This window comes from Schistocerca piceifrons, chromosome 2 (genome assembly GCF_021461385.2).
Source record: "Schistocerca piceifrons isolate TAMUIC-IGC-003096 chromosome 2, iqSchPice1.1, whole genome shotgun sequence".
NCBI classification, from domain to species: domain Eukaryota; kingdom Metazoa; phylum Arthropoda; class Insecta; order Orthoptera; family Acrididae; genus Schistocerca; species Schistocerca piceifrons.
In genome coordinates this window covers 640971118-640997362 of record NC_060139.1, presented here as the reverse complement: position 1 = coordinate 640997362, position 26245 = coordinate 640971118, and the positions used below count along the sequence as shown (strand labels likewise).

General features: G+C 39.3%; 1 protein-coding gene across 1 annotated transcript in view; it reads right to left on the bottom strand.

The window, feature by feature from the left end:
* Positions 1-26245, bottom strand: part of LOC124776939 (semaphorin-2A) — a 169766-nt gene that overhangs the window by 19211 nt on the left and 124310 nt on the right. The window contains exon 5 of the mRNA XM_047252161.1: positions 16087-16308. Coding sequence (XP_047108117.1) covers positions 16087-16308 — 222 coding nt within the window. The remainder of the gene's footprint in view (positions 1-16086; positions 16309-26245) is intronic.

Here is a 26245-nt window from a genome sequence, read left to right as displayed (position 1 = left end):
AAGTGTAGCAGTTTCTTAACATAAGGAACCTCTCCAAGTATCCTTAAATATTTTTATTTGACAGTTGGTATTGATGGGTGTTGGGGGTGGGAAATTCTGTACCATCTAACAGTCACCCCCCCCCCTCCCCCTCTCTCTCAACAGGGAGGACATGACTCTCAGAAAATATGTTTATGAATATGCAGTTGCAATATAGGGATAGCAGGGACAGTAGAGAAAATGTGATTTACTTCGTGTTACCTTGTTAACTGAGCTTCACCTGTTCACTTGTACTCAAGGCGTACCACATTTTCCTGTGTGCATATTAGTTCTATACTTACGTAAGCAATTATTATTTATTTTTAATTTTAGATACCATACTGAGACAAGTGACAAGTATATGGTGCAGTTCAAAGTAGCTAGTTAAATATCTTTTTTCAAACAAATACCTCTCTAGATCGCGAATGAAAAAGCAAATCTATGGCAAGATTATTTCTGTGTGTTGTATGATGGGTTAAACTCTTATTATTATTATTATTCATGGCAACATTCATGAATAGATGTACTGGAAAGTGAATGTACAAGTTCCAATTTTTTTCAAAACATATCTCTGGGTGATGTGTGACTCGTAATTCCATAAAGCAAAGAGTGAGAGTAAGGAAAGTAAGCTAACATTCTTATTGTCAAGTGAACACAATGTGATGTCCTTCTAAGTGTGAAACATACCACACTTAGGGAAAGATAGGCTGCTACTTACCATAAAGAAGACACATAAAGTTGCAGACAGACACATTTAAAAGACTCACATGTAGCTTTCAGCCACAGCCTTCATCAGTAGACACACATCCATGCATGCATGCACACATGCATGCACACACATGCACACACACACACACACACACGCACACACACACACACACACACACACACACACACACACACACACAAATAAAAAAACAAGCACACCTCATGCACCAGCACCATCAACTCCAGCATCTCTGGCCCGAAGATGCTGGAGTTGGGGTCGTGTGTGTGTGTGTGTGTGTGTGTGTGTGTGTGTGTGTGTGTGTGTGTGTGTGTGTGTGTGTGTTTTGTTAACTGATGATGGTTGTGGCCAAAAGCTACATATGAATGTCTTTTAATTGTGCCTGTCTGCAACTTCATGTGTCTTCTTTACAGTAAATAGCACTCTATCTTTCCCTACATTGTTGATGTTCCTACCTAAAGTTTCCATTGTTTAGTAACCACTTTTACTAGTTATTTAGACTAAAACCCAAGCTCTGACTCGTTTAGTGTATGAAGGTGTGCTGAAAAGTAATGCCTCCAAAGATTTTGTGTAAGAGCCCTTAAAGATTTTTAAATAAAACAAATGTTACCTACCATTCTACACCCTTATTATTCACATCTACATATTTGTAGTCCTCTGTTGGTGAGAAGGCTTTGAATTGCAGTGTAAGATGGCAGTGTGTAACATAACTGTGTCAGTGCATGAGAAACAGCATGCTGTAATTTAGTTTCAAATTCGAAGAATTCGTCCCCACATGGAACACCCTCTCCTTCAGCATGAAAATGCCAAACCACACATGAGATCTACAACAACTGAACGCCTTGGATTTACTGTCATCAGTCACCCTCCTTAGTGTCCCACATTGACTCCACCCAATTTTCATCCATTTCAAAAACTTAAGGAACACCTTCCAGGACTTCACTTTGACAGTGATGAGGCAGTGCAAACAGAGATGGGGTTGTAGTTCTGTCAACAAAGTCAAACATTCTACAATGACAGTATCAAAAAATTGGTCCTTCATTGTGAGAAATGTTTTCACTGCCCAGGTGGCTGTGTTCAGAAACTTCCCTCTGACAACCATGCCTCCATCCTTACTACCCTCCCTGTTTACCTTTCCCTGTTCCTTCATAACCTGGGTTGTGATTAACTGAATCCACTTTCCCTTCTTCCCTTTTTTTTCCCCTCTCTCCTCCATGATGAAGGAACAAAGTTCCAAAAGCTAGGAATGTAAATTTTCTGTTCTGTTTTGTGTATCTATCGGCTGTACTGAGCTGAGGTAAGTACTGGCCAGCCCCTTTATCTCTTTGTTAGTATTTGTTTCAGAGACAAATACATAGACATGAAGAACAAATATGTGCAATATCAATAATGTTTCTTTCATTTAAAAATCTTTAAGAAGTTTTACGTAAAAAATTCAGAGGCATTTCTTTATAGCATGCCCACATGTTGTCATTAATGTGTATTTTTGGTATCATCAGATCAATTTAATGTGTCTGAAATATCAGAATATTTGAATTTATGAGATTAGGACTTAAATAATGTGGTACCAATTATGAAAATGAAAACAAGGTATTAGAAGGTTCACCTTGTGCACTCAATCTGTATGCCTGAGGGCCTTATTTAAAATGTTGAAGAAGCTGTTCCAGTAGTCATTATTCAGTACGCAATAAGCAGCTGCATATTGTGGTACATATTGGAATGAACGATACCTGTCATCCTGTTTCTCACACTACATAGAACTGTCCTCAAAACTGATAGTAGCCTGAAATGAAGCTTTTGCAAAAAGCTAGACTGTGACTTTCTAGACATATTACCATAGGGTAAAGAACTGTAGTGTTCCACATTATGGCTCAGTGGCTGATAAATTATACCAAAGGCTGCTAACAAGGTAACTAACTGTGTGTTGGGAGCATGCAAGGCTTTTTAAACTATGTAACTTTTCATCCAGTCCAGATTATCACAGTTGTTTGAAACACATATGTATTGATGTAAGAACCAAAGAAATGCCCTTTATGGGTTGACATTAAACTCCTGCTGATCAATTGTCCAGGGTGTGGAACTCTCCTAAAAAGCTATGAAGGTCACATATTACTAGGTACAGAAAGTTGGCTAAAACCCAAAGATGCCAATGCTGAGATTTTGGGGTAAAACTAAGTAAATATTGAAATGATACCAATGGGACATTGAGATGATGTATTTGTCACAGTAGACTGGAAACTATAAATTCAATGGGCTAGAAATGGAAACTGCATACAAAACCATTTGTGCAAGACTCATTATCAAGGGTGGACATAAATTAAAAATATGCTCTTTTTATGTGCAAACATATTAATCCCCAGATGTAGCTCAAAACCGTAGAGGAAACTTCAGCTCACTAGTAAGTTCTCCCATCATACTGTCACCACAGGAGGAGACTTAAATCATCCAACACTCAATTGACATAATTAATTACATTTTGGGAAGTAGTGGGCTTGACAATACAACCTATGAAACTAAACCTTTCTCTAAAAACAACATAGAAATTGTAGTTCAGAATCCTACCCATGATAGAAATATATTAGATATAATGGCCACAAAAAGACCTGATCTCTATGAGTATGACCACAATAAAATTTGTATCAGTGATCACAATGCTGTTTTAGCAACAATGATTACCACAGTACAAAGGGCCACTACAATAAGAAGATTTACATGTTCAGTAAACTAGATCAAGAGCCAGTGGTGTTATATCTTCGGGAGGGACTCATAGCTCTGGACAAGAGCATGTAGAGGAATTGACTGAATTTTAGAACAATAGTTGAGCAAACACTAGATAGATATGTGTTTTTTGTAGTTGTTTCTTTCATTGTTGTTGTTGTTGTTGTTGTCCTCTTCAGTCCAAAGATTGATTTTCTGCAGCTCTTTACATTAGTGTAAACCGTGAAAACCTATTCACTTCTGCATAACTACTGAAACTTCCTTTCTGTAGTCAAGTCTTGGTCTCCATCTAAAATTTTGCTCTCTCCACATTGCATTTCACCCTATTACCAAAGAGATGATTCCCTGATGCCTCAGGATATGTCCTTTCAACTGATCCTTTCTTTTAGTCAATTCATGCCATAATTTTTTTTCTCCCCCATTTTTGATTCAGCGACACTTTATTAGTTATCTGATCTTCTCATATAATCTTCGTTATTATTCTGCACCATCACATTGTAAAAGCTTCTGTTCTATTTCGATCTGTACTGTTTAATGTCCATGTTTCACTTACAAGGCTACAATCCACAGAAAATACATAAATGACTTCCTAATATTTAAAATGATATTCAGAGCTACTAAATTCCTCTGTTGCAGAAATGCTTTTCTTGCTGTTGCCAGTGTGCATTTTATATCCTCTCTATTTTGATCACTGTGACCCAAATTGCAAAACCCATTGACTACTTTTAGTGTCTCATTTCATAATCTAATTCCATTACCATTGTTTCACTTTTACTAATATTCATCTTATAACCTGTTTGCAAAATGCTTTTCATTCTGTTCCATTGTTCTAAATCATTTGCCATATCTGACAGAGATGTGTCATAGGCAGACCTTAAGATTTTTATTCTGCACCACCACATTGCAAAAGCCTCTGTTCTATTCTGATCTGTTCTGTTTATTTTCCATGTTTCACTTACTTACAATGCTACACTCCACAGAAAATACACTGTTCAGATTGAATGACATTACGGAGTGGCTACATATCTGTCTCACTCCCTTTTCAACCACCATCTCCATTTTGTGTTATTTGACTGTTGCAGCTGCTCAAAATGGCTCTGAGCACTACGGGACTTAACTACTGTGGTCATCAGTCCCCTAAAACTTAGAACTACTTAAACCTAACTAACCTAAGGACATCACACACATCCATGCCCGAGGCAGGATTCGAACCTGCGACCGTAGCGGTCACGCGGTTCCAGACTGTAGCGCCTATAACCGCACGGCCACTCCGGCCGGCTGTTACAGCTGCAGTCTGGTTTCTGTACAAGTTACAGATAACTTTTCCGTGCTACCTGTAGAATTTCCAAGAGTTATGCCAGACATCACTGTCACAAACTTTCTCAAAATCTACAAATATTATAAATGTAGGTTTGCCTTTCTTCCCTGTTCCCATTTTGGTGCTGCACAACCCTCTATTGCACCCTCAGTCTTCTACTCCTCTCTTTTTCTGCTCCCCCCACCCTCACCCTCTTTCTAACCTCCCAACTGCAACTAGCTGCCCTACCCTCTCTCCACCTTGTCCCTGTACACTTCTGCAAGCAGCATTTACTGTCCCCCACCCCTACCCTGCTATCCTCCCCCTCCCTGCCACAGTCTCTTTTTTACCTCACCACCCGGTTGCCTCTCTCATCATGCACTGCTGCTTACAGTCTGGCCTCAGCAGCCAGAGACTGTGATCATGTGTGCACGAGTTCTGTTTGCATGAGTGTGACGTGTATATTGTCTATTTTTGAGAAAGACCTGGTTGGCTGAAAGCTCACTTTCCGACAGTCTTTTTGTTGTGCCTATCTGCGAGTCAGCATCTCCACTATATGGTGAGCAGCAATTATCCTTTTCATAATATTGTTACATTCCATACTGGTTTTTCTATTGTTTGATAAAAGGGTTATGTTTACTGACCCAAACATGGCAATTTCAGGGGAAACCGAAATGCTAATGTCAATTAATGGTACAAGTAACCAAATCTTGGGGCTGGAAGAAGTTTGTGCTTCAGGGAATATGAGGAAGTCAGAGAGTGCTATGCTCATTCTTTTGATACAGAATCTTATAGTGAACTAGTAAAGAGAAAAGCACAGGAGGCTAAAGAACTAAGTATAGAAGAGAAGACAGAACTTGAGGCATTTTTATGGGAATACTGTGTTATTTTCAGGGAATGACCTGGAAGGGTGAAAGACTATAAATGCACCTTGAGATTAAAACCCCCTGACCCTTTCATTATAAAGCCCTATAGCATTCATTTTTTAAAAAAAAGATGTAGATAGAGGACTCCTAAAAACAAAAAAAAAGAAAATAATAGAATGTAGTTGTAGTATCAAAGGCTGATTGAGGAATTAGATTAGTTCTTGACTCAATACATTTGAGAAAACTTTTAGAATGTGAGACTGACCAGCCTGAAAATATAGACAAATTACTTGACAAGTTTGACAGTGTAAAAAATATGAATAGCCTTCAATTGACATCTGGATTCCATCATACCGAATTGGAAGATGAATCCAGAAAATAGCCTGCCTTTCTCTTCAATGGAAAGAGTTACCAATACTGTTAGTATCTTTGGCTTAAATGTGCCAGCAGCAGAGTTCATCACAGGGTTGGATTATGTACGAGGTGCATTCAAGTTCTAAGGCCTTCGATTTTTTTTCTAATTAACTACTCACCCGAAATCGATGAAACTGGCGTTACTTCTCGACGTAATCGCCCTGCAGACGTACACATTTTTCACAATGCTGATGCCATGATTCCATGGCAGCGGTGAAGACTTCTTTAGGAGTCTGTTTTGACCACTGGAAAATCGCTGAGGCAATAGCAGCATGGCTGGTGAATGTGCGGCCATGGAGAGTGTCTTTCATTGTTGGAAAAAGCCAAAAGTCACTAGGAGCCAGGTCAGGTGAGTAGGGAGCATGAGGAATCACTTCAAAGTTGTTATCACAAAGAAACTGTTGCGTAACGTTAGCTCGATGTGCGGGTGCGTTGTCTTGGTGAAACAGCAAATGCGCAGCCCTTCCCGGACGTTTTTGTTGCAGTGCAGGAAGGAATTTGTTCTTCAAAACATTTTCGTAGGATGCACCTGTTACCGTAGTGCCCTTTGGAACGCAATGGGTAAGGATTATACCCTCGCTGTCCCAGAACATGGACACCATCATTTTTTCAGCACTGGCGGTTACCCGAAATTTTTTTGATGGCGCTGAATCTGTGTGCTTCCATTGAGCTGACTGGCGCTTTGTTTCTGGATTGAAAAATGGCATCCACGTCTCATCCATTGTCACAACCAACGAAAAGAAAGTCCCATTCATGCTGTCATTGCGCGTCAACATTGCTTGGCAACATGCCACACGGGCAGCCACGTGGTCGTCCGTCAGCATTCGTGGCACCCACCTGGATGACACTTTTCGCATTTTCAGGTCGTCATGCAGGATTGTGTGCACAGAACCCACAGAAATGCCAACTCTGGAGGTGATCTGTTCAACAGTCATTCGGCGATCCCCCAAAACAATTCTCTCCACTTTCTTGATCATGTCGTCAGAGCGGCTTGTGCGAGCCCGAGGTTGTTTCAGTTTGTTGTCACACGATGTTCTGCCTTCATTAAACTGTCGCACCCACGAACGCACTTTCGACACATCCATAACTCCATCACCACATGTCTCCTTCAACTGTCGATGAATTTCAATTGGTTTCACACCACGCAAATTCAGAAAAAGAATGATTGCACGCTGTTCAAGTAAGGAAAACATTGCCACTTTAAGTATTTAAAAACAGTTCTCATCCTCGCCGCTGGCGGTAAAATTCCATCTGCCATACGGTGCTGCCATCTCTGGGACTTATTGACAATGAACGCGGCCTCATTTTAAAACAATGCGCATGTTTCTATCTCTTTCCAGTCCGGAGAAAAAAAACTGGAGGCCTTAGAACTTGAATGCACCTCGTACTCTGTAAAGAACTACTAGAAAAGCGGACTACAAAGTAGGTGACATTTTATTCTCAACCAAGGCTTGGAAAGAACATATGGAAACTTTGAGGGAAATTGCTGACAAAATGAGAGAGGGAGGAAAATACCGAAGCTATCTAAATGTAAATTTGCTTTCAATCAGCTTAAGTTTCTAGGACACAGTATCACTGAAGATGGGATTCTCCCTGACAAAGATAAAGTGCAAGCAGTTTCTCATTTCCCTCCTCCTAAGACTTTAAATAGCTTAAGTCATTTTTTGGTTTGGTGGGGTTCTTTTGCAAATATGTGAAAACACAAGCACTAAATGCACTATGTCTCAATAAAGTGCTTAAAAAGAATAGTATCCAGGAATGGAACAATGAATTCCAGTCTGCATTTCATGACACCAAAGCACAGTTGGTTAGCAGTGAGATATTACATAGACCTGACTTATCCACTCCTTTTTGCCTTACAACAGACAGCAGTGAGTTTGGATTGGGGGTCCATGTATTCCAAGGAATAGAAATAGATGTGGTTCAAGTGCACCATTCAGTTGCCTTCGCAAGTAGAATACTTAAAAAAACATGAGAAAAACTACTCCACTTCAGAAAACGAAGTTTTAGCTATAGTACAGGGATTTCAAAAATTTAGGAATTACTTATCAGGTCACTATGTAAAGGTATACACAGATCATAAAGTCTTAAGCTATATTCAAGACGGCAAACTCTACCAGACTAGACTGACTCAATGGGCTATGTTTTTTCAGCAGTTTAACTTTTCTGTGGAAAACATTAAGGCAAGTGATGACATTATGGCTGATGTCTTGTGCAGACTACCAGTGGGAAATGTAAATGACACTGTTCATGGGAATCAAGAGAAAAACTTCACCATGACGTACATAATGGTGAAAGAGAAAGGGATATCAGAAGAATTTGCAAACAACTCATACATAATCAGAACCATGACGACAATTGGAAATTGGTAAAAAGTTATCTGGGGAAAAAAGGGCCATAAAAAAGTACAACAATACTGCATAGTTTTTGGGGGGATTCTTTTTTATAGGTACAGCACTGATAGTCATAGGCAGAAGATTTGCTGGCCTGAAGAGTATACAGACACCTTGTACTTTACACTCATACCAGTATTGGTCATTGTGGGATCCTTAAGGTGTACTCAAAAAATATAGGAGAGCATCTATTTTCATAATATTGCCCACAGAGTGATATGTAAGTCACACCAATAGGGGTCATTTACAGAGTTTAATGCCTAATAAGTGGAGGGACCTTGTGGGCACTGACCTGCATGGGCAAAAGGTGGATATTGCTACATTTTTGTAATGGTAGACCTATTCTTGAAGTTCATTAAAATGTATCCCCCAAGGAAAGCAACCAGCAAGAAAATAATTCAAAAAATAACCCAAGAATGATTTCATACATTCGGTACACCAAAAGCTTTACAATCATATCATGGAAGCCAGTTCATATCCAAAACCTGGAAGGAGTTTACAAGTGAACACAACATTAAACATATTCTCACCTAAGTCTACTCCCCATCTTATAATCCAACAGAACAATACATATGGGAAATAGGTCACCTGTGCAGGACCTACTGTAGTAAGGACCATACCAACTGGTTAGAACATTGTAAAAACTTTTCGGATGTCCTTAACAGTCTGCAACATACCACCACAGGATTCTCATCCTATGAAGTAATGTATGACAAACAACCTCCATATTTGATCAAAGGGTAAATTGAATTCCCACTGTGTAAACACATAGCAGCAGAGAGGGAGGTTGTTACTAGGTAGACTGTGAAGCAACATTGCAACAAAAGAAAACAAAGACTTGATGGTAGGGTAAAACACACTCAGTTCAATGCTGGTGACTTCATCTTAACAAAATGTTATGCAAAATCAAAATTCATAAACAGTGAAATCAAGAAATTCTTCAACATGTACAATGGCCATTTGAGGTTGTGGGGAAATCCTCATCCTAATGCATACAGGCTCATAAATATAAAACCAAGAAAACTGTTTGGGCTCAGAAATGTAACTCAACTGAAACTGTACAAATTTACTAATTAATGTGAACACTGATATCTGCATTGTTTTTACTTTATTCATTTGTGTTGCATCAATAGAAGAAATTTTTAAGAGGAGTTTCATTCACTATCAGGGGGATGCATAATCCTTATGGATCATGCATGTGACATTTTCTTATCCAGATTTGCACAAACACATTTACTACACTTAACCTATCTTGAAACTTCATAAACACATTAATGCAACTTCTTTATCAGTTATTTACTGTACGCCTACGAGGCTCGTTTACATGTTTCATATGACACATTACTAAGACACCTGTACTGCACTTAATCTATGTGTAGTTACATACAGGGTGTTACAAAAAGGTACGGCCAAACTTTCAGGAAACATTCCTCACTCACAAATAAAGAAAAGATGTTATGTGGACATGTGTCCGGAAACGCTTAATTTCCATGTTAGAGCTCATTTTAGTTTCGTCAGTATGTACTGTACTTCCTCGATTCACCACCAGTTGGCCCAACTGAAGGAAGGTAATGTTGACTTCGGTGCTTGTGTTGACATGCGACTTGTTGCTCTACAGTACTAGCATCAAGCACATCCGTACATAGCATCAACAGGTTAGTGTTCATCACGAACGTGGTTTTGCAGTCAGTGCAATGTTTACAAATGCGGAGTTGGCAGATGCCCATTTGATGTATGGATTAGCATGGGGCAATAGCCGTGGCGCGGTACGTTTGTATCGAGACAGATTTCCAGAACGAAGGTGTCCCGACAGGAAGACGTTCGAAGCAATTGATCGGCGTCTTAGGGAGCACGGAACATTCCAGCCTATGACTCGCGACTGGGGAAGACCTAGAACGACGAGGACACCTGCAATGGACGAGTCAATTGTTCGTGCTGTTGACGATAACCCTAATGTCAGCGTCAGAGAAGTTGCTGCTGTACAAGGTAACGTTGACCACATCACTGTATGGAGAGTGCTACGGGGGAACCAGTTGTTTCCGTGCCATGTACAGCGTGTGCAGGCACTATCAGCAGCTGATTGGCCTCCCGGGTACAGTTCTGCGAATGGTTCATCCAACAATGTGTCAATCCTCATTTCAGTGCAAATGTTTTCTTTACGGATGAGACTTCATTTCAACGTGATCAAATTGTAAATTTTCACAATCAACATGTGTGGGCTGACAAGAATCCACACGCAATTGTGCAATCACGTCATCAACACAGATTTTCCGTGAACGTTTGGGCAGGCATTGTTGGTGATGTCTTGACTGGGCCCCATGTTCTTCCACCTACGCTTAATGGAGCACGTTATCATGATTACATACGGGATACTCTACCTGTGCTGCTAGAACATGTGCCTTTACAAGTACGACACAACATGTGGTTCATGCACAATGGAGCTCCTGCACATTTCAGTAGAAGTGTTCGTACGCTTCTCAACAACAGATTCAGTGACCGATGGATTGGTAGAGGCGGACCAATTCCATGGCGTCCACGCTCTCCTGAACTCAACCCTCTTGACTTTCATTTATGGGGGCATTTGAAAGCTCTTGTCTACGCAACCCCAGTACCAAATGTAGAGACTCTTCGTGCTCGTATTGTGGACGGCTGTGATACAATATGCCATTCTCCAGGGCTGCATCTCAGAGATTCCATGCGATGGAGGGTGGATGCATGTATCCTCGCTAATGGAGGACATTTTGAACATTTCCTGTAACAAAGTGTTCGAAGTCACACTGGTACGTTCTGTTGCTGTGGGTTTCCATTCCATGATTAATGTGATTTGAAAAGAAGTAATAAAATGAGCTCTAACATGGAAAGTAAGCATTTCCGGACACATGTCCACATAACATATTTTCTTTCTTTGTGTGTGAGGAATGTTTCCTGAAAGTTTGGCCATACCTTTTTGTAACACCCGTATATTCTCTGATGCCAGACTCATTCTTTTATTCTGTTATTATAACATGTTGTAGTGTCAATTTTCCAAGAATATTTTAGACTGGGTAACACAAGCTTTGACTGTATTATTGTTGAAGAAACTTGCTGAAGATATTTTGCCTTGTGTCTGTCAAGTTATTTGGAACATCTCTTGATGATAAAGACACTTTACTTATTTTATTACTATGCTTGACATTACTTATGCTGCGTGTTGAAAGAAAACGTATCTTTTAAGAATTTTATGCCTTAATTGACACATCAGACAATTTGTAGCTGGTCTTACAACAAAATTGTTGCTGAAGAAATTGGTTAGGGAGAATGCATTTATACTTTTGGCAAAAATGCTATGCTTTGATAACTATGATTGTCTACGATTTATACTAAAACACTATTACACTATTGAGAATTATTTTAAAATACTTAAGATATTTTATGAGAATTTGATACAAACTTTCCCACTTGAAGTTACTGATGTCTAATGAGTGACAGAAAAAGAGATGATTCAGTGCTGATGAAAAATCTTGTGACTTGTGACTTGAAATGAATACTTTGATGAGCAGTTATACTTTTACAATCACACATATTAACACACTATTAAGAACTATGAAGGTTTTGAAGATATTTTGAGGATGTAGAGATTTGATATTACTGAGAAATGCAATGACACATTTGAAGATATTTTGTCACATACCTGTACACACTGCTTACAGTAAATTAAGAGAGAATTGTGCTGGGTAGAAAGAAATGCTGAAACTTATGCTTTTTGTGTTAGCAAGTGATGAGATGAAGAGAGAGTTAGAAATGACTCTGGAAGTAAAGTTGTAACAGCTAACATGCCTAATTTTAAAATGTTTACTTATATTATGCTTGTAAGTGGATCAGATTTTTGGAAAACGCTGTTAACATTACTAGACTGACTACACATCCACACGGATACACATGAAGACATTACCGTTATTTACCCTGAAAACTCTCTGCCAAAGTTATTGACATTTTACCTGTTTTTGTAAGAAATGAAACATTATCAGATGAATTTTGTTGAGAATTGATGTGGAGTAAGATTTTATTTCTAACTTTGATACTCTACTGTTTTACATGAAAAATATGGATCAACACTACTTATGTGTGAAAGAGAAAAGACTTTGCCTTTCAGCTTCATAAAGTGCAAACTATTAAATTTAATGTAATTGGATAGATAAAAAATCTACTCACCAAGTAGCGGCAGATCAACACACATATATTTTTTTAAAAAAAGTTTTATGTATGCAAGCTTTTGGAGCCAGTGACTCCTTCTTCTGGCTGAAGGGTTGAAGGATGAAGGAAAAGGACTGTAGAGATTTAGGAAAAGGGGTGGATTTCAGAAAATTCACACAGAACCCCAGGTCAGAGTAATCTTACCGGATGGGATGAGAAGGAAAGACATTTTCTTTGCTTCTCATCCCATCCAATAAGTTTCCCCTGACTTGTGGTTCTGGGGTAACTTTTCTAAACTCTACCTCTTTTTCTAAACCTCTCCAGTCCTTTTCTTTCATCCCTCTTCTTTCCGTTCAACTCTTCCGCTAGAAGAAGGAGCCACTGGCTCTGAAACCTTGTGGCTCCAAAAGCTTGCATATTTTAACCTTTTTTTTTTTTTTTAATATATGTGTGTTCTCTAAACAAATGGACTGATTCTCTGTGTCTGTGTTAGAATAGGTAATTTATTACAAAAAGGACTGATTCTCTGAGTCTGTGATAAGCCACATGGTTTATTAAGGAAAAAGACTGATTTGTTGAGTCTGTGATAGGATTACACATTAACGATTTTTAAATCTTTGAAAGGTGCAAACTCTGTGATCAAACAAAGAGACAAATCTTAAGATAACCCCTGAATGTCAACTCTCTAATCCTAAGCAACTTTGAAAAGTCAATTTTGAAAAAGAACCCATGAACAAACACTGTATTTCTTTACAAAAAGGGAACCAATCTAGTAACTCTGTATTTCACTGTTTATCTTTATAAATTGTATTAGATGATTTTTCAGTAATTTCTTCCATGCTGTATAATATTTTGATGATAATTCTACACTTTACTACACGTTGTACCTTTTGAAATTTATTACTCTGTTTAGGTTTTTTGCAAGTAAAAAAATGTTTTTAGTATCAACCATTTTTTTTTAACAAGTCAGCTCATTCATATTAATCAGTTGTTCAATCTTTTAAGGCTCATTTGCCCAATCATCATATTGTGCAAATATTTTAGGAGGTTTTGTAGCATAGCAGTTGATTTCAACCGTATCTGAAGTCACATATACAATATTCATTTACTAAATACTGACGTCCAGATCTGATAAGTATATTGAATTTTCTAGCAAATACATGTAACTGTAGATGCAAACAATACCAAAAGACAATAATACAAAACAGTCAAACATGAGTAAAAATCACCTTATGGAAATAATAACTATGTATTGAAATGTGCTGCTGACATTGGTAGGCATGAATAAAATTATCTGGCTCTTCTAGCATTCGCAAATATGTAATCACAAACAATGAGTGATGTAATGTAATTTATCAAACAGTACTGTGGTCATATTTGAATGTAATATTAACCCAAATGTATTTCTTTTACACGTTCATAAGCTTTTCATGTGTTCAAGGCTACAAAAACAAGTTAATATGTTAAAACAGTACAATTCATAGTGAGAACATTATTAGGAAATATAAACAAATTTCACTTTCTGATAACCAAGCCAGATACATAAGTTTGGTCTATATCACAAAACTCTATATATGGTGGGAATTCTTTTTATTAACTAGTTTGGCTATAAGTAAAGAAAAAAGTAATTCTCACACAATGTAAAATCCAGGCTCTTGTTGAAAAAAGTAATTGAATTTTTGTTAAATTGAACATCTCGTATTTCGCTATAAAAAAATAAAAATTAATGTGACGTTTGTATTTAAAAACAATTACCTATAAGTTAGAAACATTTTGCAATCCACATTGTCAGCTAAATGTAAAACTTTTAATTGTAACTCACTTAAAGTCTGCTTATAACTATTAACCCACTGTTCTGTTTATTATAAATACTGGTAGATTTTTGTTGTCAGCAGCTCAGCCTTTCACCAGATTTTGAAGTGGAATCTGTGTTTATTGTCAGTCCTAATAGAATTCCAGATTATCTATGAGAATCAGCTGTTGCTGCAAAGAAGGAAAGAAGAATGTAAGTATTTGTACTTTGCTGAATTTGCACCTCTGTCTCTTGAACTATCCACAATGTTAGCTGTTGTCATGAACAGAAACAAATCTTTTACACTTCAACAGATTCTGAAATGGCATAACATTACAAAATCTTGTAACCTCACATAATCTGCAACTCAACATGTCACATTTATGGTGAGTAGCCATCTATCCTTTTCATAGTGTTGTCAAGAGGAATTAAATCTGGTGACTGTGACTACGAAGGAGTTGGTCCATTTCAACCTATCTCCCCTACACCAAATGTATGGTTGAGATAATTGTGGATGTGATGGGCAAAATGTGTGGACATGCCATCGTCTTGGAACCACATTCGTTTTCTGATGAAGTGACAGTGCCAAATCTTCCAGTAACTCCACCAGAACCTCTTGCAAGAATGTCAAGTACATGGTACCCATTAGGTAATATGAAAGAATGTATAGCTTAATAAGATGAACACCAGTGATTCCAGCACATACATTTATACACTGCTGAAATCCATGTGAAAGAATGTATAGCTTAATAAGATGAACACCAGTGATTCCAGCACATACATTTATACACTGCTGAAATCCATGTGAATGTGTGGCATGATGATTTTTGTTATCCCAAATGTGGCTGTTTCAACAGTTCAAAAAAGGATGTGGCGCAGAAATTTGGGCATGTTGACACGGTGATGTAGAAATCATATACATAAATTGACACTTAGTGGAAGATCCGCTGGAGTCAATACAAGCACATTCTGTCAGTGGTAAGTGTGGAGTTGCTGGATATGTAGAACATGGCAGACACTTGTGTTGGGCATGTCCATGAGACACACAATGTTTTTAGTGTTCATAGCCAGGTTTTCTTCTACATGATGAAGGATGGCCTCTTCAAAGCACAGAGTGTGGCACATCTGTGGAGCACCACAGTCATCCCTCCTAGTTGTGAACGAGTCAGTTTCCTGGAACTGTTGTTGTAATCAGATGAAAATGGTATGTAACATGCTGAGTTGATCCAGAAAATGTTTCTCCCTACGTACCTCTAGCTTCAGCATAGAATATTAACATCTCCGTGTATTCTCCAAATGTGTATTCCAACATCCTATACTGCTTCAGTTGTTCTTACTGTTCACAGATGGACTAACAGTTGAGCAGAACACTGAAGCAGCGACTGTAAACATAGGGCAGACTATGGCAGGGGACTCCGTTCTCAGTTTGTGTGCATACTGTGAAGTGGGAGATTTGAAAATGGTTTGAGCTTCAAACCTATTTTTTATCTAGACAGTGCATTTCTGAATGTGGTTCCTTCAAAAAGACTTTATCTAATAAGTGCCCTCTGCAAACTGTAGAAGGCTAAAGTAGTAATTATGAAATACGCTATATAATGAAAAAGGTCTGTCTCTTGCTTACAGATTAGCACTTATGAAGGAGGTACAGTAAGGATGAAAAGTAGAAAGTGGCAAGATTTGTTACATACCAATCCAAAATTAGCCATACTCTGTAATTCTAGTATATACTTCAGTGCTTCTCCATCAGCTCCATATTCTGCTACTTGTGGTGCCTGCATTGTATCTGATATGAAAAAATGATTTCCATGGCCTCCAGCTCCACCTCGTGCTGCCACGAACATAGATCTCTCTTTGTTTAGATCAGCTACAACACACCCATTTTGATCCTTTACAACTGTACCTACAGGAACCTATAACCAAAATTGATAATGATGATGATCATGACAATAATAACAACAATAACAACAATAATAATAATAATGACAATAATAATACAAGCAAACATAAATGCAAATATGAGAACATATCAACTCTTTCTAACTAATTATGTAGTTTTTGATTTGTAATACCTAATAGTCACTTTTCTTATATATCCTGCTGCCACAGGGACAATTATCCATTATAACTTTAAGGTCTGCAAAATAATTTTGGAGTTATAATCAAGACAAGTACTCAGCATTTCAGTGTTAGCTGCCACCTTCTTTCCCATATTTTCTCTGTAAACTCACTCTCTCTATCTCCCTCATTTTATGTTACCCCACAATGTATCTTCTTATCATTTAATTATAGCATTTATGAAGATACATGACTAAAGTTCTAGTTAACAACCACTCATAATCCTACTGTCACTAAAGAACTTACATTTTCAAGTAATATTTAAGAACAATCTGCACAAAGAAACTGTAAGAAACTTCTCGGTGAAGGATCTATCAAGTCTGCTAATACTTTACTTAAGGGCACTTTATTTTATATTATGTCATCTTGTAGTTTCCTGCCACTGGTATGTCTGCTTCCAACACAAGTTTCTACATCTTTTCTAGTCTCTGGTCTCTGTCACTAATCTGACCCAGTCTTCTCTGTCTTTTTAATGCTTTTTCCCACTCCTTTAAGTCACTTGTCCCTTGGCTTTCCCCTTATTCTTGCCCTCCATTTTCATCTTGTGCATCTTCTTCATTCATTCTCTTCACATGCCCATATCATTTTAATCTTTTTCCTCAACCTTCTTCTGTAGGAGTTCCTAATGCGTTATCTCCCAAACACTTTCATTTCTCCAGAATGAGATTTTCACTCTGCAGTGGAGTGTGTGCTGATATGAAACTTCCTGGCAGATTAAAACTGTGTGCCTGACCGAGACTCGAACTCGGGACCTTAGCCCTTCGCGGGCAAGTGCTCTACCATCTGAGCTACCGAAGCACGACTCACGCCCTGTACTCACAGCTTTACTTCTGCCAGTATCTCATCTCCTACCTTCCAAACTTTACAGAAGCTCTCCTGCGAACCTTGCAGGACTAGCACTCCTGAAAGAAAGGATGTTGTGGAGACATGGCTTAGCCACAGCCTGGGGGAGGTTTCCAGAATGAGATTTTCACTCTGCAGTGGAGTGTGCGCTGATATGAAACTTCCTGGCAGATTAAAACTGTGTGGCCGACCGAGACTCGAACTCGGGACCTTTGCCTTTCGCGGGCAAGTGCTCTACCATCTGAGCTACCAAAGCACGACTCACGCCCGGTACTCGCAGCTTTACTTCTGCCAGTATCTCGTCTCCTACCTTCCAAACTTTACAGAAGCTCTCCTGCGAACCTTGCAGACTAGAACTCCTGAAAGAAAGGATATTGCGGGGACATGGCTTAGCCACAGCCTGGGAGAGGTTTTCAGAATGAGATTTTCACTCTGCAGCGAAGTGTGCACTGATATGAAACTTCCTGGCAGATTAAAACTGTGTGCCCGACCAAGACTCGAACTCGGGACCTTTGCCTTTCGCGGGCAAGTGCTCTACCATCTGAGCTACCGAAGCATGACTCACGCCCGGTACTCACAGCTTGACTTCTGCCAGTATCTCGTCTCCTACCTTCCAAACTTTACAGAAGCTCTCCCGCGAACCTTGCAGGACTAGCACTCCTGAAAGAAAGGATATTGCGGAGACATGGCTTAGCCACAGCCTGGGGGAGGTTTCCAGAATGAGATTTTTACTCTGCAGCGGAGTGTGCGCTGATATGAAACTTCCTGGCAGATTAAAACTGTGTGCCTGACCGAGACTCGAACTCGGGACGTTTGCAAAGGTTTTAATCTGCCAGGAAGTTTCACTTTCATTTCTAATTTTTTTCATTTTTGTTACACCTGTCTTACTTTTCAAAAACTTTATTTCACCTGCTTGCATCTTACTTTTCTTCCCTTTCCTTCAAGGTGCAGGTTTCAGCAACATGGAACATAACTGGTGTATGTAATACATTTTTTACATCACATTCTTATTTTTCTGGGGAACTTCTTCGTTCCAAATCCGTCTTCTCACACTTCCCAACTTGGCTTGCACACTTACTTGTCTCTTTGTTATTTCTTACTTTTTCCTGTATTATACTTCCCAGGAACTTGAAACATTCTGCTCAACCATTTTCAGCTGCTCCCCATGAAGCATCATATTTGTGATTTGCCTATTCTTGCATCTTGTTGTGACCACCAGCTCACATTTCCTTGCAGTAAATTAGGCCATACTCTTGCACAACATGTTTCCAAACATCCAACTGCTTCTGCACTTCCTTCTTATTGTTCCCCTACACAAGCACATCGTCAGCAAACAAGATTGTTGTCATCATGTATCCCATCTCTCTTGCCCCTTGTGTCTGAACCTCAACCATCACCACTATAGAAAGTAACAAAAACAGTGTACTTTCTCATTTAAGACCATTTCTCCATATCACTCATTTTCCTCTCTCTTTACTCACTCACACATTGGTAAGACTTTTTCTTTAATCATCAATACAGTCTGCCTCTCTATATCTTTCCTTCTTAGCTTCTCCCAGACATTACTTCTGAATAGCGTTTTGTATGATTTAACAAAATCCAGAAAGACTATGATACTTGTAAGGGTATTCTCTCTGGAACGGTTATTTCTACTGTGCTCTTAAAAGTCATTTATCCTTCTTCCACAGTTTACAGCTCACCCAGAAGGATTTTATTTCTTATTTTCCTGTGCTTTGTCCCTTCAACTCCCTTTCTTTTAGTTTCCATACACATATTAGGCTGTAGGGAAGGGACCGTTTGATGTGGAATGGGTGGCAGCTGTCATAATGGAGGTACTGTTGCTTGGTGGTGGGTTTGATGTGGACGGACGTGTGAAGCGTGCCATTGGACAGGTGGAGGTCAACGTCAAGAAAAGTGGCATGGGATTTGGAGTAGGACCAGGTGAATCTGATGGAACCAAAGAAGTTGAGGTTGGAGAGGAAATTCTGGAGTTCTTCTTCACTGTGAGTCCAGATCATGAAGATGTCATCAATAAATCTGTACCAAACTTTGGTTGGCAGGCCTGGGTAACCAAGAAGGCTTACTCTAAGCGACCCATGATTAGGTTGGTGTACGAGGGGGCCATCCTGGTGCCCATGGCTGTTGCCTTTAATTGTTGGTATGTCTGGCCTTCGAAAGTGAAGCAGTTGTGGATCAGGATGAAGCTGGCTAAAGTAATGAGGAAAGAGGTTGTTGGTAGGGTGGCAGGTGATCAGCGTGAAAGGATGTGCTCTATCACAGCGAGGCCCTGGACGTGCGGAATATTTGTGTATAAGGAAGTGGCATCAATGGTTACAAGGATGGTTTCCGGGAGTAACAGACTGGGTAGGGATTCCAGGCGTTCGAGAAAGTGGTTGGTGTCTTTGATGAAGGATGGGAGACTGCATGTAATGGGTTGAAGGTGTTGATCTATGTAGGCAGAGATACATTCTGTGGGGGCTTGGTAGCCAGCTACAATGAGATGGCCGGGATGATTGGGTTTGTGAATTTTAGGAAGAAGGTAGAAGGTAGGGGTGCGGGGTGTTGGTGGGATCAGGAGGTTGATGGAGTCAGGTGAAAGGTTTTGTAGGGGGCCTAAGGTTCTGAGGATTCCTTGAAGATCCGCCTGGACATCAGGAATGGGATTACCTTGGCAAACTTCCTTTCACGCTGATCACCTGCCACCCTACCAAAAACCTCTTTCCTCATTACCTTAGCCAGCTTCATCCTGATCCACAACTTCTTCACTTTCGAAGGCCAGACATACCAACAATTAAAGGGAACAGCCATGGGCACCAGGATGGCCCCCTCGTATGCCAACCTAATCATGGGTCGCTTAGAGTAAGCCTTCTTGGTTACCCAGGCCTGCCAACCAAAGTTTGGTACAGATTTATTGATGACATCTTCATGATCTGGACTCACAGTGAAGAAGAACTCCAGAATTTCCTCTCCAACCTCAACTCCTTTGGTTCCATCAGATTCACCTGGTCCTACTCCAAATCCCATGCCACTTTCCTTGACATTGACCTCCGCCTGTCCAATGGCCAGCTTCACACGTCCGTCCACATCAAACCCACCAACAAGCAACAGTACCTCCATTATGACAGCTGCCACCCATTCCACATCAAACGGTCCCTTCCCTACAGCCTAGGTCTTCGTGGCAAATTAATCTGCTCCAGTCCGGAATCCCTGACCCATTACACCAACAACCTGAAAACAGCTTTCACATCCCGCAACTACCCTCCCGACCTGGTACAGAAGCAAATAACCAGAGCCACTTCCTCATCTCCTCAAACCCAGAACCTCCCACAGAAGAACCCCAAAAGTGCCCCACTTGTGACAGGATACTTTCCGGGACTGGATCAGACTCTGAATGTGGCTCTCCAGCAGGGATACGACTTCCTCAAATCCTGCTCTGAAATGAGATCCATCCTTCATGAAATCCTTCCCACTCCACCAAGAGTGTCTTTCCGCCGTCCACCTAACCTTTGTAACCTCTTAGTTCATCCCTATGAAATCCCCAAACCACCTTCCCTATCCTCTGGCTCCTACCCTTGTAACCACCCCCGGCGTAAAACCTGTCCCATGCACCCTCCCACCACCACCTACTCCAGTCCTGTAACCCGGAAGGTGTACACGATCAAAGGCAGAGCCACGTGTGAAAGCACCCACGTGATTTACCAACTGACCTGCCTACACTGTGAAGCTTTCTATGTGGGAATGACCAGCAACAAACTGTCCATTCGCATGAATGGACACAGGCAGACAGCGTTTGTTGGTAATGAGGATCACCCTGTGGCTAAACATGCCTTGGTGCACGGCCAGCACATCTTGGCACAGTGTTACACTGTCCGGGTTATCTGGATACTTCCTACTAACACCAACCTGTCAGAACTCCGGAGATGGGAACTTGCCCTTCAGTATATCCTCTCTTCTCGTTACCCGCCAGGCCTCAATCTCCGCTAATTTCAATTTGCCGCCGCTCATACCTCTCCTGTCTTTCAACAACATCTTTGCCTCTGTACTTCCGCCTCGACTGACATCTCTGCCCAAACTCTTTGCCTTTACAAATGTCTGCTTGTGTCTGTGTATGTGCAGATGGATATGTGTGTGTGTGTGTGTGTGCGAGTGTATACCTGTCCTTTTTTTCCCCCTAAGGTAAGTCTTTCCGCTCCCGGCATTGGAATGACTCCTTACCCTCTCCCTTAAAACCCACATCCTTTCGTCTTTCCCTCTCCTTCCCTCTTTCCTGATGAGGCAACAGTTTGTTGCGAAAGCTTGAATTTCATGTGTATGTTTGTGTTTGTTTGTGTGTCTATCGACCTGCCAGCACTTTCGTTTGGTAAGTCACATCATCTGTGTTTGGTAGCTTTCCCACATGTGTCATACCCCACAGAAGATGCAGTTGCAAGATCTGTCCAATACATCCATCCGGTACATCCTACTCTAGTCCTGTTCCAGGTCCCAATGAATTTCTCAACACCACAGTTTGCTGAGCACAGCTTCCATGGCCTGCAGCCTGAATTATCTCACTGGTGCCAGTGTCTCATTCCTCCCCCCATGCACTTGCAGAGCTGCCACACATCAGGTGTATGTCTGTGCTTGTATTTGTACTCTATAGCTTTGAAAGAGGCTTTATCTGAAAGCTGCAAAGTCCTTGATCTTTTTTATGTGCCTTTTGGCGACTTAGGGCCTCTACTATTCATGGAGTTGTTACTTTTACTTTTTATGATAATTACAAAGAATTGTTGGACACAAAATAACACTAAGTACATTTCCAGTAAAGTTAAAATCCAAATGAAATTTTGATAGGTAGGACTTATTTATGTGCTGGAGTGTCACTATTATAAAATTCTCACTTATGTTAAGTGCAAGGACTTTTAAAAAGGCTTTTGGCTGGCTTTTGCCACATCTTATTCACACAGTACATACAATCTTTATTTTTTTCATGTGGGTTGCAATACTGCATTGTTTCACTTAACCAGCCTAAAGTTGTGGAATACATTCCACTATGGTTGATTTTATGTGCAGATGAATTAACAGGAGGAGCAACATTTTGCTAAAAGATAAGTATCTATCATGTTACGGATGAAAATACTATGTGTACCTCCTGTCTAGGAACAGAGATGAAGAAGACAATCAGGTGCTATGGCAGATGAAGAAACTAACATGAGTGGCTGAGGAGGTAGAAGAGACCCCCCCCCCTCTCCCCTCCAGTACAGTCCAAGTGGCACTGCCAGCACAAGCACAATGCAGTGGCTATGCACTATCAAGCTGAATGTTTGCTGGCACAGACAAAATGCCATAACTGGTGTTATACACAAGGCAGCACAATATTAGCATATTATCTCTATCAAATATTATTATTATTATTTCTTTCTTTTCTCAGACGTTATGTCTGGTCAAAAATGGAAAGTGACGCGGATCTTGATCAAGCGTGACTTCCTTTTAACTGTACGGTATATGTTATATTGCATTTAGGAACTTTCGGGTAATTGAACATGTATCAATAATTACGGATTTCTGTAGTTGTACGTATAAGTTTGGATGTAGCTGTATTGCATTGATATACTGGTGGATATTGTGTGGTATGACCCCTGTAGTTGATAGTATAATTGGTATAATGTCAACTTTATCCTGATGCCACATGTCCTTGACTTCCTCAGCCAGTTGGATGTATTTTTTAATTTTTTCTCCTGTTTTCTTTTGCATATTTGTTGTATTGGGTATGGATATTTCGATTAGTTGTGTTTAATTTCTTCTTTTTATTGGTGAGTATGATGTCAGGTTTGTTATGTGGTGTTGTTTTATCTGTTATAATGGTTCTGTTCCAGTATAATTTGTATTCATCATTCTCCAGTACATTTTGTGGTGCATACTTGTATGTGGGAACGTGTTGTTTTATAAGTTTATGTTGTAAGGCAAGCTGTTGATGTATTATTTTTGCTACATTGTCATGTCTTCTGGGGTATTCTGTATTTGTTAGTATTGTACATCCGCTTGTGATGTGATCTACTGTTTCTATTTGTTGTTTGCAAAGTCTGCATTTATCTGTTGTGGTATTGGGATCTTTAATAATATGCTTGCTGTAATATCTGGTGTTTATTGTTTGATCCTGTATTGCAATCATGAATCCTTCCATCTCACAGTATATATTGCCTTTTCTTAGCCATGTGTTGGATGCGTCTTGATCGATGTGTGGCTGTGTTAGATGATACGGGTGCTTGCCATGTAGTGTTTTCTTTTTCCAATTTACTTTCTTCGTATCTGTTGATGTTATGTGATCTAAAGGGTTGTAGAGGTGGTTATGAAGTTGTAGTGGTGTAGCCGATGTATTTATATGAGTGATTGCTTTGTGTATTTTGCTAGTTTCTGCTCGTTCTACAAAGAATTTTCTTAAAATTGTCTACCTGTCCATAATGTAGGTTTTTTATGTCGATAAATCCCCTTCCTCCTTCCTCTCTGCTTAATGTGAATCTTTCTGTTGCTGAATGTATGTGATGTATTCTATATTTGTGGCATTGTGATCGTGTAAGTGTGTTGAGTGCTTCTAGGTCTGTGTTACTCCATTTCACTACTCCAAATGAGTAGGTCAATATTGGTATAGCATAAGTATTTATAGCTTTTGTCTTGTTTCTTGCTGTCAATTCTGTTTTCAGTATTTTTGTTAGTCTTTGTCTATATTTTTCTTTTAGTTCTTCTTTAATATCTGTATTATCTATTCCTATTTTTTGTTTGTATCCTAAATATTTATAGGCATCTGTTTTTTCCATCGCTTCTATGCAGTCGCTGTGGTTATCCAATATGTAATCTTCTTGTTTAGTGTGTTTTCCCTTGACTATGCTATTTTTCTTACATTTGTCTGTTCCAAAAGCCATATTTATATCATTGCTGAATACTTCTGTTATCTTTAGTAATTGGTTGAGTTGTTGATTTGTTGCTGCCAGTAGTTTTAGATCATCCATGTATAGCAAATGTGTGATTTTGTGTGGGTATGTTCCAGTAATATTGTATCCATAATTTGTATTATTTAGCATGTTGGATAGTGGGTTCAGGGCAAGGCAGAAGCAGAAAGGACTTAATGAGTCTCCTTGGTATATTCCACGCTTAATCTGTATTGTCTGTGATGTGATATTATTTGAATTTGTTTGGATATTAAGTGTGGTTTTCCAATTTTTCATTACTATGTTTAGGAACAGTATCAATTTAGGATCTACTTTGTATATTTCCAATATTTGTAGTAACCATGAGTGGGGTACACTATCAAAAACTTTTTGGTAATCAATGTATGCGTAGTGTAGCGACCTTTGTTTAGTTTTAGCTTGATATGTCACCTCTGCATCTATTATCAGTTGCTCTTTACATCCTCGTGCTCCTCTGCAACAGCCTTTATGTTCTTCATTTATAATTTTGTTCTGTGTTGTATGTGTCATTAATTTCTGTGTAATGACTGAAGTTAATATTTTGTATATTGTTGGTAGGCATGTTATGGGGCGATATTTAGCTGGGTTTGCTGTGTTTGCTTGATCTTTAGGTTTCAGATAAGTTATTCCATGTGTAAGTGTATCAGGGAATGTGTATGGGTCTGCAATGTAACTGTTAAATAATTTTGTTAGATGTGAATGTGTTGAGATGAACTTCTTTAGCCAGAAATTTGCTATTTTATCTTTTCCAGGGGCTTTCCAATTGTGAGTAGAATTAATTGCTTGGGTGACTTCATGTTGCAAAATTATCACTTCAGGCATTTGTGGTATCATCTTGTATGTGTCTGTTTCTGCTTGTATCCACCGTGCATGCCTGTTATGTTGTACCGGGTTTGACCATATGTTGCTCCAGAAGTGTTCCATGTCTGTTATGTTTGGAGGAGTGTCTATTTTAATGTGTGTGTTATCTATTGTCTGGTAAAATTTCTTTTGGTTTGTGTTGAATGTTTGGTTTTGTTTCCTTCTATTTTCACTTTTTTTGTATCTTCTAAATCGTTTGGCCAATGCTTGTAATTTCTGCTTCTTTTCATCTAATTGCTCTATTGCTTCTTGTTGTGACATTTTACCTAACTTTTTTCATTTTTTGTCTGATATTTCATTTCTTAGAAATTGTGTTAGCTGTCCGATGTCTTTTCTCAGTTTTTCTATTCTGATCTGTAGCCTGTGTTGCCATGCTGGTTTTGTGGGTTTCTTCTGTGTGTTGGTTAGTTCTGATCTCTGCCTAGTGTGTATATTTAGTGTAGTGAGTGCTCCTATATAAACCAGTAGTTGTAACTCTTCCATAGTTGTGTTTTCATTTATTTTGTTGTGTATGATTGTGTTGATAGTTTTTATTGTTGTTTCGACTTGTGGGTTATTTGGCGGTCTATGCAAGAATGGTCTAATGTCTGTATTTGTGTCTTTGTATTCTATATATGTCAGTTGAAATTTTTCTTCTATATCTAACATGTGTGTCACTTCGTGTTCTATTTGTGCTTGTTCTGGTGGCTGTCTTAAGATGTCGTTTTCCTCTGATTGTTTAATTGATGCATATTGTTCTTTGTTTGTTTGCTCTGGGATGTTTGAGTCCATTACTGTATTTTCTTCTTCTTCTGATTGCACATTATTTTGTTCCAGTATTTGTTGTACTTGTTGTTTGATGTTTTCTAATTCTGACTGGGGTATCCTGTTATTTTTGATTATTACACGGATCTGATCAGCTAGTCGTTGTTCTGTTAAAAATTTTAATTCTGGGTATCTGGTAATAAATGTTGTGTATACTTGTGATCTGTATCCAGTTGTGTTGGTTCCTAGGTTTGTTGCTTGGTAATAACAGAACATGAGGTGTCGATTAACTTCATCTGACCATCTCATCCTCTGTCTTTGTTTTCCTTCTAGGGTGGTTGCA